The 16,097-nt window shown below is 39.1% G+C and overlaps 1 protein-coding gene across 7 annotated transcripts in view; it reads left to right on the forward strand.

The window, feature by feature from the left end:
- The window catches only part of PPP2R5C (protein phosphatase 2 regulatory subunit B'gamma), a 103,826-nt gene that overhangs the window by 71,465 nt on the left and 16,264 nt on the right, over positions 1 to 16,097 (forward strand). For 5 of the 7 annotated variants that reach the window (XM_089522552.1, XM_089522550.1, XM_089522547.1 and 2 more), the window contains 7 exons: positions 2,140 to 2,339; positions 4,494 to 4,604; positions 5,935 to 6,027; positions 6,116 to 6,246; positions 10,262 to 10,321; positions 10,935 to 11,043; positions 15,266 to 15,319. In XM_089522552.1, the coding sequence (XP_089378678.1) occupies positions 2,140 to 2,339; positions 4,494 to 4,604; positions 5,935 to 6,027; positions 6,116 to 6,246; positions 10,262 to 10,321; positions 10,935 to 11,043; positions 15,266 to 15,319 (758 nt within the window). The remainder of the gene's footprint in view (positions 1 to 2,139; positions 2,340 to 4,493; positions 4,605 to 5,934; positions 6,028 to 6,115; positions 6,247 to 10,261; positions 10,322 to 10,934; positions 11,044 to 15,265; positions 15,320 to 16,097) is intronic. The other 2 variants (XM_089522548.1, XM_089522549.1) reach the window with 2 other exon arrangements.

Genomic DNA, 16,097 nt, shown 5'->3' on the forward strand with positions numbered 1-16,097 from the left:
AGGCATTTTTTTAATAAATTACATTTTAGTCTATAATAAGCTCTTTAGGAAGAAGTGTGTTTAAATATACTGTTTAGCTGTCTGTAATCTAAAGTGGCATTGATCATTGTAACCCCTCTGTTGTAACATGACTGCGTTTAAACATATGTCACACTGGCTCAAGCTGTTTCACTGATGGAACTGAAAGAAAATACAGTGTTCCATCCCAACCCTTTTTTAGTGTACAAATCCCAATCATAGTGATAGGTGAGTCTTATTTCAACACTTAGTGATGGAACAGCATGCTACATTGCCCTTTATTTGTTTACTTATTTTCTATCCCGCCTTTATCTGGGCACCTTACAAGGCAGTTGGGTAGCTTAGGCAGCACAGGGTAAGCTCTGTGGCACCTATACCTTTATCTGTCTCCAACTCTGCCACTGAAATGGCTGACTTATTCTGACTACTAATAGAGCAAATCTTGCGTATGTGCACAAATGATTTATGTGTATCCTGAACTTAGAAATACAGGAATCTTTCCCAGACACATGACGGTACATGGAATAGATGATGCTCTGTACTTCAACAACTGGAAAAATAAGTACTTTCAAAGAAGGAAATCTAGTTGAGAGCAATAATAAAGGTTGTTCAATGCAAGATTATTTTACTACATTGGCACAAAATCATCATCATCATCATCTCTACTATTATGACCATCATCAGCACTGTCATCATCCCACCTTTTTACCAGTTTGGAACTCAAGGCAGCTTACAACAGTCAAGTACAGTGGGCCCTCCTTATATGCGGATTTGCCATTCGCGGATTTAAGCATACGCGCATGGCAAATCCGGGGAAATTCTCCCCAATGGCGGCGCACATGCACGCGCACCGCCATTGGGGATCATTTCCCTCCCCCTCCCTCCCTCCCTCCCTCCCTCTCTAACTAACTAACTACCCTCCCCCTTCCCCTCCCTACTTACCTGTTCCAACGCCGTGCCTCCGCTGCGGAAGAAGGGTCGGGTGCTGCTTGTGCTGCCCCTGGCCCTTCCGCGGCAGCGTGGGCGAGGAAGATGAGGTCAAGCCTCGTCCTCCTCACCCCCGCTGCCCTTAAAGGGCCAGGGACATCTTGGGGCCAAGAGTCTTCCCAAGCTGCTCCTGGCCCTTTAGTGTGGCGGTGGGGAGGAGGAGGGTGAGGCCTGGCTTCCTCCTCCTCCTCACTGCCCTTAAAGGGCTAGGGACAGCTTGGGGCCAAGAGGCCTCTCAGGCTGCCTCTGGCCCTTTAAGAGCAGCGAGGGTGAGGAGGTGAATGAAGCCAGGCCTCATCCTCCTCCTCCCCACTGTGGAAGAAGGGCCGGGGACAGCCTGGGAAGCCTCTTGGCTTCCAAGCTGCCCTTGGCCCTTTAAGAGCAGCGGGGGCGAGGAGGACGAGGCTTGCCCTCATCCTCCTTGCCCCCGCCGCTGCGGAAGAAGGGCCGGGGGCGGCACGAGCAGCACCCGACCCTTCTTCCGTGGCAGCGGAGGAGGCGACAGAGCAGGTAAGTAGGGAGGGGGAGGGGGAGGGATGGAAAGGAGAGTAGGGGAGGAGGGGGATTTTGTCCCCAATGGTGGCACGCATTCATGCGCGCCGCCATTGGGGACTATAGGGACTTGAGCATACGTGGAATTTGGTTGGTTGTCCGGAACGGTTGTCCGGAATTTGGGGGTTGTCCGGAACAGGCCAAGGGCCCACTGTATAGCTAAAAATTCACACTGTATAAAAATTAAAAATACAATTAAATTTTCAATAAAACCTGTTAAAAACATAAACCATTAAAAGGAAAGCAGCAAATTGAAAATCCAGCACATTGTGTAAGGAACTTTCTCTTTGAACATTCAGACTTCCATGGTTTATTGATACAAAAAAGTCTTTACCTGCCTGTAAAAAGATAGCAAGATAGCAAGAAGGGTGCCAATCCAACCTCTTGGGAAAGAGAGTTCCAGAGCCTGGGAGCAGCCATTGAGAAGGCTCTTTCCCATGTTCCCACTAGATTTACCTATGAGGATGGTGAGGCAGGGACAAAGGCCTTCCCAGAAGAGCTCAAGATAAGCCAGGTTCATATGGGAGAAAATAAGCCTTCAAAACTTCTTCATCTGTATAACTGTATTTTTACTCTTTTCAGATGTTCCCCCTGCAGAACAAGAAAAGCTCTTCATTCAGAAGTTGCGACAATGCTGTGTCCTTTTCGACTTTGTTTCTGATCCACTAAGTGACCTGAAGTGGAAGGAAGTAAAACGTGCAGCTTTAAGTGAAATGGTAGAGTACATCACACATAATCGCAATGTGATTACAGAACCAATTTACCCAGAAGTAGTACATATGGTAAGTTTTTAAAATGAAAATATTCGTACATTTTCTCTATTTTTCCCCTTTTTTTCTTTTCAGTAAACTCTTCTCAGTGGAAGCTGAGTTCTGCATTTTGTCTAAAACATTTACAGTGGTCCCCCGGGTTACGAAATTAATTCGTTCCGCGGTTAATTTCGTAACCCGAAAAACCTTCGTAAGCCGAATTCCCATAGGCGCTAATGGAAAAAAAGCCGCGGCTCCGCCGCGGCTCCATTTAAAACAGCGCCGGGGTTTTTTCGTAACCCGAAAAAACCTTCGTAACCCGAAACAATAAATCCCTATGGGATTTATTCGTATCCCGAAAAATTCGTACCCCGGGTAATTCGTATCCCGGGGTACCACTGTATTTTGCACTTCTTTTTTACTTAATATGTAATAAATAATTGTAACAGGACCAAAAGACAATATATAAAAGCACAACCATAAAACTATCAAAAAAGGGGAAGTTGGAACCTCAATGGACCATCCATCCATACCATCCTATCCCATTTCACATGCTCACCTACCACACTTCACACTGCCAAAGAGTCACTGAAAATAATTCAAAGGCTCATACAGGATAAAGGCAGATGATTCTTGAGATGTTTTCTCAAATTGCTTAAAGCCTTCAAGGTTAAAAAAAATACTCTGAAAAAGTATTTAAAATCAGTGCAACATAAAATTTTATGTTGGATAACACTCTGGTAGCCTCATTGTGAATCTGTTACAGTTTCTGAGCTCTTTTCAAGATCTTCCACATTCCAAAACAGCATTAGCCACCAAACAGTTAGTTTGTGAACTCTTTTCAAAGTCAGCTTCCTGTAGATCTCACTGCGATCTTTCTTCGATATCAGAAGAGGCAAAGCCCACTATTTTATTACTGTGACTAGATCCCTTTTGCCTGGGAAGGTCAAAGCTAGAATACAGATCAAAGTTAATAAAAAACAGTCACATACACTTTCACCATAGAACATATTGGATCCAAGAACATTTCTAAATTGCAAATCTGATCTGTAAGCAAGAAGTCCACCATGTTTAACCCAGGCAAATAAAAAAAATTTTGGTCAACAGCCCCTTGAGTAGATCAGTCTTCATCTTGTTCAATCACATCTAATCCAGAATTTGCTTTAGGATGTCTACTATCTCACTATAATTTGAATGAAAAACAGGGCTCAGTGGTGATACTTCATTCCAAATTTTACTAATTCTTACGCTCCTGTACAGTTTGTGTTTTATCTTGGGAGAAAGGCAGTGTATATATAAAACTGAAGGAAATAAAAAAATAAAATTGATTTGTGTTGTTTCCCTATTGGCAGATGAGTACTGAGAAAGACCAGCATAGTTTATGATACCCATTTAATTTATGTCTCCACTGAGATTAAAATTAAGGACTTTAAACTCATAGTTTTGTTGAGTGACATAGATGTGTTAGTCTGAAAAATCAGTATGCAAATGGATCTTAGTGCTACCAGATCCCTTTGCATACAGTCGACCCTTCTTATACACGGATTTTTTATACACAGATTCAAGCATACACGGTTTGAAAATGTTCCCAAAAAGTATAAATTTACCTTGATTTTCCATTTTTTATAAGGGACACCATTTTGCTATGTCATTATATTTAATGGGACTTGAGCATACACGGATTTTGTTATACACGGGGGATCTTGGAACCAAACCCCAGCGTATAACAAGGGGCCACTGTACTCATAGTTTTGTGTTACTGTTACATTACACCAACTTCTTTGTTCCATGTTCTGTTCTAGAGTAGTGACTGTCTTAATAGCCATAATAGAATAGTTAGAAAGGCATTGGAAAGAAAAAAAACATAAGAGGTGGTGGTTTCCTGAGAACTTTTAGTCTTATTATTCTTTCTTTCTCATTTATGGTAATATATCCTAATGAGTAAAGCTCCCTTTTTTATTTATTAGCACATTGAGACATGTTTATTGTAAAGAAAATATTATAGAGTTTGGGGTAGAGGGGTGAACAAACTTGGAAAAAGATGTTCTTAAAAGAAAATGTTGAATAATATTAAAATAGAACTTATCTCTGTGTTTCCATTTGCTTTGTACGTCTGTAATTTTTTGTGCAGAAATATTGTAACATAAAGGTTTACATATGCTAGCACTTAGAAAAAAATGATTTTAGTTTGCAGTTAACATGTTCCGCACACTACCACCATCATCCAACCCAACGGGAGCAGAGTTTGACCCGGAGGAGGATGAACCAACCTTAGAAGCTGCCTGGCCTCACTTACAGGTACCACAGGAAAATAATCATTTCTGCATTTCAACTAAACAAACAGTGATCAAACAAATAGTGACTAAAGGGATATCTATCTATTAGATAAACTGTAGACCAGTTTGTTGTTGCTGGTCTGCAATACACTGTATCTAATGGGTGGCACACATTTAGTGAATTTTCCCTTTAAATCTTAGGCACACTGAAGAGATATATCGGTACTAATCTTAACAGTGGTTAATATAAGCAAGATTCCCCTAACATATCTTGAAAATCAAATTCTGTTTAAACGAAGATGAAGAAAAACCTAATTTGCATTCCATGCAGTAGTTCTGATAAAATATTGACATTTATATTAGTCACAGTTAAGATTTACAGGGAAAATTCTGGGGAGAAGCTGTTTACATCATGTTCCTGATCTCTCACCCACAATTAAGAGAGAGGATGATGATGTGTGTATCAGGCAATAATTTACAACTTGTTGAAAATGTAGTCTGGCTGTATTTGGAACTTTGAGCATTTCCTGCTCAGGCCCAGTTAAAATTATTGGGACCTGAAAAACACCCATGTTACCATTGGAACTTGAGCAGGCAATGTTCTTGGTGATCAGTTTCAGAAAAATGCAGAGGTGGGCAACATTTTTGGTGTGACAGTGGTTCAGAGATTGAGTGGTAGCAGTAAGCATGGACAGAGCCAGCAGTGTGGATACTGCCAAAGGTCCCTACTTCCCCCTTTTTGCCCCATATACACAAACACATACCTAGCTTGTCCCCCTCCCACCCCTCTGATTCTCACACATCTTTTATAGAGCTCTGAAGGCTAGGAGAGGACAGGTGGCTGTAGTAGTCTACCTTGCTGTTCCATGATTTCTCTTTCAATGAGATTATTGCTGGGCAGAAAATCACAGTGTACGCAGAGCTAGAGAGGCTTTTTGTTACGCTAGACCACTGTGTTCTATGGGGATGGGCGGTTGAATAGCCACATACCATAGGGATTATTCCCTAAGGGCTATTAGTTACTTTAGAGGAATAAATAAGCATAGTAATTAATGCTATACACTAGTGCTACTCAAATGGTCTGTGGACCAGTCCCAATCTACAAACAGGTTTCTAGGAAAGAAAGAAACATTTCTAACCAGTTGGTACAAACATGGTACCAGTCCCAGTGGTGGAGAGATGACCAATCCCTAACATAAGACAGCCTGAAGGGTATTGTGGTATACATCATCCTGGTGTGATCTTTTAATTTGAGGGATGTTTAAAACTGAGTAGATTGTAACACTCTTTCAAAATTCAGGTTGCATATTTGTTGTAAAACTAATTTTTATTTTTTTGTGGATCTTTTTCAGCTTGTATATGAATTTTTCTTAAGGTTTTTAGAATCTCCAGATTTCCAACCTAATATAGCTAAGAAATATATTGATCAGAAGTTTGTATTGCAGGTGAGGTTAAAAAAATGAATATATCTTCAAAGTTTAAATCCAAAATAATCTGAAATTGATTAAACAAGTAAATGTGCATCTCTTGCAGCTTTTAGAGCTCTTTGACAGTGAAGATCCTCGTGAAAGAGATTTTCTTAAGACTACTCTGCACAGAATATATGGGAAATTCTTAGGCCTAAGAGCATACATCAGGAAGCAAATTAACAATATATTTTATAGGTATGTCTTTATTCTCCATTGATGTGTATGAACTGGATAAAGTATTTTAGCAATATTGCAACGTCTGTGGTACAAAACTGAAGTGTTGTTGGCAGGGTTTTGTTAAGACTGCAAATAGGGTATATGATTACTTTTACATCTTTTTAATTAAAGCCCTGTGATAAAACAAACTAGATGAAAAGTAGCATGTTAAAAGTAAATTAGGGCTTTTTCCCAATTTTAGATCTTTTTCTGTAATATTGTTACATCCTGTGCTGGGAAACCGGTAAGATTAATTAATTAATTAATTAATGTGTTTTATATTTCTAAAAGGTAGAGCCAAGGCCCTTGATTATCCTTAGTTTATGTTCCATTCTATTTAGTTATAGTAGTTTCTCACAATCCATTTGACAACATTCTGGTATGTGGATTAATGAAATGGTTGGATTACCTTTCCTGTGAACAGTAGATCATAGAATCATAGAGTTGGAAGAGACCACAAGGGCCATCCAGTCAAACTCTCTGCCATGCAGGAAATCTCGATCAAAGCATCCCTGACAGATGGCCATCCAGCCTCTGCTTAAAGACCTCTAAGGAAGGAGACTCCGCTACACTCCGAGGGAGTTTGTTCCACTGTCAAACAGCCCTTACTATCAGGAAGTTCCTTCTAATGTCGAGGTGGAATCTCTTTTCCTGTAGCTTTCATCCATTGCTTCGGGTCCTGTTCTCTGGAGCAGCAGAAAACAAGCTTGCTCCCCCCTCAATATGACATCCCTTCAAGTATTTAAACAGGGCTATCATATCACCTCTTAACCTGCTCTTCTCCAGGCTAAACATCCCCAGCTCCCTAAGTCGTTCCTCATAGGGCATGGTTTCCAGACCTTTCATCATTTTAGTCGCCCTCCTTTGGACACGCTCCAGTTTCTCAATGTCCTTTTTGAATTGTGGTGCCCAGAACTGCACACAATATTCCAGGTGGGGCCTGACGAGAGCAGAATAGAGTGGCACTATTACTTCCCTTGATCTAGACACTGTACTTCTGTTGGTGTGGCCTAAAATCGCATTGGCCTTGTTAGCTGCCGCATCGCACTGTTGACTCATGTTCAATATGTGGTCTACTTGGACTCCCAGATCCCTTTCACACGTCTCGTTCAGCCAGGTGTCACCCATCCTATATCTGTGCATGTAGCATGTAATGGTATGGTTTTCAAAGTGGGTTATATAGGCATGACTTTGTTGTGTTTTCATACTTGCAGCAGGGCATGATTTAAACATGACACATACAGATATTTAACTATATCCTTGTTTTATTCTTCCCACTCTACCCCACAGTGCTTAGCAACAGGGGGAAATACACAGTTCTCCAGTTATTGTTGGATTAATAGCATAGCATTTGGTGAGAAATGATGGGAAGAGTAGTCCAGCAACTGCTGACCTAAGATATTATTGCCCGCTTTTTCAACTTGCCTATCTACATCTTTTTTTTTTTTTTGTACGATTTTCCCATAGAGTAGTGCCCTTTTAAGATTATAATGCCAAAAGTGCTGCAGCATTTTGCCAGTTCATCCATAAAAGACAATAGCACCAGCTATAGAGGGAGCTTAACCTCTGTACAAATTGTATCAGTAGGCATTTAAGGAAGATGTAGATTGCCAGAAAATAGCAAGTAAACACCATCTATCCACATTCAGCAGCTTTTGGCTATACACAGCCAAACCAATATTTTAGATTAACATTTTTTCTCCTCAAGAAATGGCCATCCATAGAACAATGGCATGTAGATTGTAATACATTTCTCACAAGAAAGCTTTGATTTTAAGGCTGGAATGCACATTGTCAGGGCATTAGTAGCAATTTGGGGACAGAGTACTGCTATGAGATAAAAGACTCTAATTCCATTATTTCATTCTGAATATGACCTTTATTTCTTCTCACCGTAGAGTATTACTGAAAGTTTCAGACATTATTTTGAGCAAAGCATTTCTGCCCCCTGTAATTATAATAGTTGTTTTTTGGGGTGGGGGGAGAACCTTTGAAAGCTCAGAAGCAAAGTAAACTAATATCAAAATGTGCTGTCAGCTTTAAAATGAAGTTTTGCCATCTTACCCCACCTTGTCAGTTGAGAAAAGTTCATGGCCCAACATTTATATTTTACTGACCATGTATAATGAATGCATTTCTAGCTGGTTGTATATAGTCTGAACACAGCAATTCTGGACTTCAGTACTACAGATATCTACTCAGACATGATCTCCACTGATAACCAGTACGACTTGCTGTGCATAGAGCTTTTAACTGCTTCAACCCAAGCTATTGAACTCTGGGGATCTTCCAGTTGTTGACCTCATAAAGTGGGGTTTTATAAGCTTGCCTTCAAGGTTGAGCGAGAAGCTTCAGCATGTGTAGATTCTGTCTTTTGAAAGAGGATGAACTTCAAGTAACATATTGTAATTTTCTCCTCTCTCTGGGCTTAGTTTTAAGATATTGGGTACAATTTAAAGTCCCAGAAGCCAGATCGCAGCACACTTTTAATTGTGTTACATCCCTCTCCCTTTCAATTGAACAGATGAGGCCTTTTTTGATAATCCCACATTCACTGATGAAAGATGATGCTGTGGGTTTTACTGCTTGGTTTTGGTGTTTTCTTTGCAGGGAACACAGAATGCATCCTTTTCTGTAGTGCTGCTTATGCTTTGGAACTCTTTCACAGCTAGTTCTTTGTTCGGTTTTCATCTGCTGAATATGTTGTAAAAATTACTTTTGAAGGCTTTTTGGCCACTGGTTAGTTTCCTGAATATTGGCCAGGATTTTACAATGTGGGACAGTTGATATAATGGACTATGAAGTGAGTGGGCTTGATGTTCTGTGCTAATGTAAGGAAATATCCAAGATTTCTTTACACAAGAGCAAGGCCTGAAACAGATGGGCCAAATAAAGCAGCTTCTGGCTGCTTTGGGGGCATGGCGTTTACATGACGCACACCCTGAAAGCAGCCAGAAGCCACATGGAGGCTGCCTCTTTTCAGAAGCAGATTTAATCCGCTCCTGCCAGCAGCCTATTCAGTACTGCAAAGAAGGCCTGTTTTGGGATCAGGCCATGCATTTGGTGCGGCTCTGGCACAATCAGTGCCGGAATGGCCAAAGGCCAGTCCTTCTGGGCCATCTCCTTCACCCCTATGAGCAGCAACAATAGGTGACCCTGGAAACCCACTATGTGTGTGCACATGTATACCTGCTAAAAGAGAAAGTGGACACCTATTTCCTACCAGAATGTAGTTCACTTTAGAGCTGCTTATTTCTTTATTGCTTTGTTTTGAGAGGTCCTCAGGGCCAACACATTGTGCTCAAGGTGGCTTGGAAAAACTATGCCAAGGCACAGGTGATTTTCACAACCATCCCTCCCATAGTACTGTAGCTTTGAAGATCCGTCAGAACCAGATGTTAAAGAAATAGGCTAAATTAGTAAGGATTGCATCTTAAATTCTTTGGTAAATTTCATTCTGACTTTAATCCCATTCTGATCAGATAAATTTTTAAAATCCAGCTGATCTTCTAAGTAGTTTATAGAAATCTTAGCTTTCTGTAAATCTGAGATTACCACATCTAATGCTACTTGTATTTTCCTGCCATATTCTTCAAATTTGAGGTAGCGGGGGATATGTAATGGACGTTTACAATATTTTAACTTGCATTAATGCAAGTTGGGCAATAATCAGATATAATACCATGACAGAAGTATTCTCCACTTACTGCTTATGTACTCTATACTTTTGTGTTGAAGCACTGTTAGTAAATCAAAAGTGTAATTTTTTTGTAAGCTCATACATAAGATGTGTATTGATTTGTCTGGCTGTGTTCAGTCGTTGGTCTAGAAATAAGATAGAAATATCAGCTAAGTAAGTATAAAGCAGTCATAATACTTGATGCTGCTTTTAAACAGATGACATCTGAATAGTTCATTTATGCAACATGTAGCAAACATATCAAATAGATACAAGTAACTTTTCTCACCTAGCATAATGAATTTATTTTCTCAGGTTTATTTATGAAACAGAACATCATAATGGCATAGCAGAATTACTGGAAATATTGGGAAGGTAAGCTGCTTGCATTTCAAAGAAGAGAGTTTCAGAGGGAATGAAGATGGGTCTTGTATTCAAAGACATGAGTGAAATTCTGCACAGCTTATCTTAGTCCTAATTGCAAAGAGTAATCAGTTGCAGCAGGGATGGGTAACTAAATTGGCAGGGGCCATCATCCCCAGTTCATATGGAAACATCTCGTGTCACCTTCCTATATTTATTTTCAGCTGATTTGTGGGTGATTTTGGGCATGTATTAAGGTACTTGAGGTGGAGCTACTGGGATGTTGCATTTTGTGGTGGTTTTGAATACAATTCTCAGGGGGTACACAAAATGTTGATGGACTGCAAGTGATCTACACCTTCCCCAGCCCTGATTTAGATAGCAAAATATCACTAGCCAAAGCAATACCATATTTTATGACAAGAAAGTTGAGGTAAAGAATTTTTGTATACTTAATATATGAGCATCTGTAGTGCTTAATTTTAATCTTAAATGAGTAGTTCTACTTTGTTATTTTTAAAAAATGAAATTAAAAACACGTAAGAAAACCAGAATAAGCATTTTTTAAAAGAGAGAGAGAGAGATGTTACAGCTTTCTGAATTCTGAGTCTTTTTCCCCCTGCAGCATAATTAATGGATTTGCCTTACCATTAAAAGAAGAGCACAAAATTTTCCTTCTCAAGGTGTTATTACCTTTGCACAAAGTGAAATCACTCAGTGTCTACCACCCACAGGTAAAGGAATAATACATTTTCATTTTAAGAGTGCTGCTTGATAGGTTACAAAACTAATTTCTCAATATTTATTGGAAAAGGTAAAGTTACACTGATGGTACAGAATTTTTAACCTTATTTTCAAGGTTCTTTGTCTAGCAGTGGCTGTAACTTTTTTTAAGATTGGTAACTTAATGCTGATTCTGATTTCCTTGTGCTTTAGTTGCTTTTAGATACAATTCAAAACTACTGTAATAGCTTTCTTGTATTTTAAAGCTTAAACTTTGCTTGCATGCAAAGCTGAATAAATTTAATTAGTGCTTCTGTAATACTCTCTCATGAGACATTGGAGGAGACTGAGGCAAGAAAACAGCTTTTTATATTCATAGCCCCAAAATTAGCTTTCCTCAGCCCAACATCCTCCAAAACTTGACTGTAGTTTTCGTCAGCCACACTCCACATGCCATACAGTGTGTGAGTAATGGGATTTGTAGTCTAACACATCTGGAGGGTGCTCAGGTGGAACAGCCTACCCACCAGTGAAGATCACTAGTAAGCATTTGTCTCATCTATCTGTTAGGAAAAAGTTAAGCTTTTTGGCGAAAAATTTTGGTATTCTTCCCCCCCCCCCCCCCCGGCTTTTTTAATAAACCAGAAAGTGCAAAAATATAATACATATGTGATGCCCCCATCTGTCCAAGAGTCCATTAATATCATTTTTGCTTTTAATGAGAAGAGCTTTTAAAGTTGTCATGAGTTTCAGTTACATAGAGAATCCAGGATAAAGTGTTTTCAATTCTTGTATGTATATTTTTCAGCTATCTATCAGAATACTGCTTTATAATTACTTGGGTAATTTCTCCTCACTCATTCTACAGCCAACAGGCATATTATTTTTCCATTTACTAGGCAGCAAGATGGTGTGTGTTCTCTCTTACATAGACACTGAGAGCCATCTGGACAAACTCAACTCTTCTTTGAGCAACTTCGTAGTTTATTGTTGTTGCAATGGGAACTATACAGCTGCCTTTCCCTGATGAATCCAAGCTCAAATAAATGGCACAGTAGATACAGCCTTTCTGGTTTCAGCTTACATTTTTTATCACCTGCCTTTCATCACTCTCTTTTATTTATGCTTTCCAGTAAACATTTGTAGGAAGAGAGGGAAGAAAGATTGTTCATGCCTCAATAGCTGGGGCTGGACATTATTTGGGGAAATGTGAAGTTTTGAATTCCCCTGTTTAGAATCTTGTAGTGCCATTTTCTGACTTGTCTGTTATTTCCAATAAGGTGTGCTGTAACTGCAAACTTTGAATAACTTTCATTCAAGTTGCTTGATTGTGCAAAAATGCCCCCACATGTATTAACACATTTGTGATGGTTTAGAGAGAATTATATTGAAATTGAAACCCCTTGCTTCCTGGACTAATCTTGCAGAGTTCTTCCTGATCTAATGGAATGCAGAAATCAACATCTCAATAAGAGCAATAGCAGCTTGTATTTGGCAGGCTGGGAGACTGAATTTGGTCCATGGACAGCTGCCAGTTGATGCCATACTGACCTGTGTTTCCCTTTAGGTAGCTATCAGATGTTTTCTAGTGGGCTGAGATTAAAACTCCAACCTTCCTCAGTGCTTGTGGGAACAGATTGTCATCATACATATATTTTACTTGATATTCATGATAGGAACCTATTACTAAAAATGAAGATTTCCTCTTATCTGAAAGTAAAATCTGTAGAAGGATGATCGTGTATGGTGGTAGACCTGAGAAAACATATATCAACAAACAGGCTGTTTTATGACAAGGAATTACAGCCCATTAAATGTGACATCGCCTCCCCTTTATGGGTGACTCCAAAAAAGCTCAGTTAGTATCAACAGAGAGAATAATGCTTTTTATATTGTGTATCAGCACACTGAACCATGCTACATGTATTTATTGTCTACATGCCAGCACAAGCAATGTTTGAGTTATAGGCATGGGCCAAATAGTCATTTATAAATGTTGACTATCTCATAGAGAACAAATACAGAGAAGTGTTTTTGACCATCTCACATAATGGCCTCATATTTAAATTGGCACATATAGTAGACCTCTTTGTTGAAATATTAATTTATTTGTGCAGTGACAATAATTTATTACAGGAAGGGACAGATGAAATTTTCTATCAAGGAAAAAAAAGACTAACAATTCAATTAGAAGTGTCCCACAGAGTTCAGTGTGGCTAATTTTTGTCCTTTATGAGTCAGTTTAAATTGAAGCACTGCTCACTAAGTGCCCTTTTGCTTTCTGATAATGTGAACCTTAACTTTACCCCAGAGTTTACAAACATGCTGCTTTGTATTCCTTAATTAATAAAGAGTTTAATTAGGTAGTAGCTCTTATAACTATAAGTGGCAATTTGAAACAATCTACTGGAAACCTCCTAAGGACAGCTGCCATCTACCAGAGAGCCAATGTGGAGTAGTAGTTGGATTGTGACTCTGGAGACCAGGGTTAGATACCTAGCTCAGCCATGGAAATCCACTGGGTGGGCTTGGCCGAGTCATATGCTCTCAGCCTCAGGGGAAGGCAATGGCAAACCTCCTCTGAACAAATCTTACCAAGAAAACCTCATGATGGGTTTGCCTCAGGCTCACTATGTCAGAAACAACAACTGCAAATAAACAAGTATTTTAAACAGCATATGTAATACTTTATATTGAGCTAAACTGCTATATCAGTGTTTTAGGGAGCAGCCCTAAGCTCCTGAATTGGTAGGAAAGTAAGCAGAAAAGGCCACTGCCAAAGACCATTTTATTGCATTGATAGAAAGCTCTACTGCCATTGCTTGTCCACCATTGGTGCTCCAGCAGTGGATAGTAGTGAGTGTGTTGTGGACAGATAGGGAAGGGTTTCAAAAGCACTCAACACATCCCCAATAAAGAAGCAAAACTTTGCCAGTTCCTCAAAGGGCAGCCGAGTATTTAAAAGAGAAGATAAAACCCTCTGCCTTGGCCAGTGTGTAATCTCAATTTCTCCTTCATATAGAGAGCCATATTTATATATTGTAGCTGAATATAAAATTTCAGGTACAAGTATGCCTCAGTTAACAACAGTAGATGGGTTCAAATTTGGTACGAGTGGCAGAAATAATATGGAAGGAATAGGGATAGGTTCCTACACCACAAAAAAATAATAATAGTGATTCAACATGTTTCAGCAAACTTTTTATTGAAAACTAACAATATGTACATGTGAAGTAAACAACCAGAACAAGCAAGCCTTGCAGATGTAAACAAAAACGTGTGAACTTTCTGGAGATCCCTTGAAAACTGCTTGAAACGTTTTTAACATGGGGGTAATTGATGATGCAGTCTAATTTCTTTTCCCCTTTTCTCTCTTTTCTGCTATTCACACATACTCAATAATAATAATAATAATAATAATAATAATAATAAATATTTATTTATAGCCCGTCCAATCACCTTCTGGATGGGTTACAACAATAGCAAAAATGCATAACAAATAACAGTTTCAATAAAAAATAGCAATACAAATGTATATCAAATACACTACAAAATACATAGCAAATAACATAACAAATCAATTAAAATGCACATTAATTCCTTCACACCCCATTCCAATTCTAAATAAACAATAATTAGATAATTTACAGTCATAAAGTAAACATAATCCAAGATACTAGACATAGCAATACGAGATACAGAATCCAGTAAAGGATTTGGGAGGCAGCCGCTGTTTGCCTGCCCTGTTGTAGACAGGCTAGAGTAGAATGCCATTTTTCTCTTTCAAGCTTTATCACACTGTGAAGTCGAAGGCTTTATCACATTGTTTACTACAGACACACAGCTGCAACCAGCTCTTAAAGTCTGTTTCTCCATCCTTCCTCCCAGTGCCCATAATGCTAAAAAGAACTTCTAGCTAGACAGAGGAGAAGGAAGGAAGGAAGGAGGAGCTGGGTGGGCATAAAAAGACTTTGTAAAGCAGAGATTCGTTGTCAGAGGAAGAATCTCATTAACTGAGATAGGTCTGCATTTAATTTCACAGTTATCCTGCTTTACATTTCAGAGCTTAACATGAAATCAAACCTTTTGGGATTTTGCATTTTGTAACATTTTAAAATTGGAATTCTTTGCCTTTTATTCACCTAGACGAAGCATTTAGTAGCAACAAAGTGTTTTTGACATCTCTAGAATTATTACAGCCTAAAAATATTAGTCTTGTTTCTCTCTTTGTAGCTGGCATACTGTGTAGTTCAATTTTTAGAAAAGGACAGCACGCTTACTGAGCCAGTAAGTTTTATTTCTTTATTTCTTTCTTAACATTGTAAAGTATTTTGTAAAGTATTTTTTTAAAAAACAATTTCCAACTACCTAAAAATGTGAAATGAATAGAAATATGTAATTGTAAAATCTAAGGCTTTCATGGCCGGCATCCATAGTTTTTTGTGGGTTTTTCGGGTTATGTAGCCATGTTCTAGCAGAGTTTTGTTTTTGTTTTTCTGATGTTTCGCCAGCATCTGTGGCTGGCATCTAAGATGCCAGCCACAGATGCTGGCGAAACGTCAGAAAGAAACTCTGCTAGAACATGGCCACATAGCCCAAAAAACCCACAAAAAACTAAATATGTAATTACTTGGTACCATGCTTTGCTTGGCTCAAATTAATTTTGATTTCACAAATATCTCATCTGTACTATTCATAAGGTATTGTGCTTGAGAACCATCTGTGTTTGAAGGTGGTTAATTTGTCAAGGCTTCACTTCAGAGAAACAAAACCTATCTGTAGAAATGTCTCATTAATCTTAAGCTTCCACTATCACAAGTTGTGACAAAATCTTTTGACTAAATGGCTGCTTCCAGCACACAACAGCTCTTTTTGCTGATTGCGTAGCTCCGGTAGAACATGAGATTATTTTTTTTGTTCCATTTGTTGCAGAAGATGGAAACAATGGCCCCATACAGACAGGCCAAAATAAAGCTGCTTTGGGTCACTTTGGAGGTATGCTGCTTAAATGATGCATACATACTAAGAGTCCGGAAGCTGCGCCAAAGCTGCGCTCTAGTCCTTA

This window comes from Sceloporus occidentalis, unplaced genomic scaffold (assembly GCF_023333645.1).
Source record: "Sceloporus occidentalis isolate IW3139 unplaced genomic scaffold, rSceOcc1.0.p SCAF_4, whole genome shotgun sequence".
NCBI classification, from domain to species: Eukaryota; Metazoa; Chordata; class Lepidosauria; order Squamata; family Phrynosomatidae; genus Sceloporus; species Sceloporus occidentalis.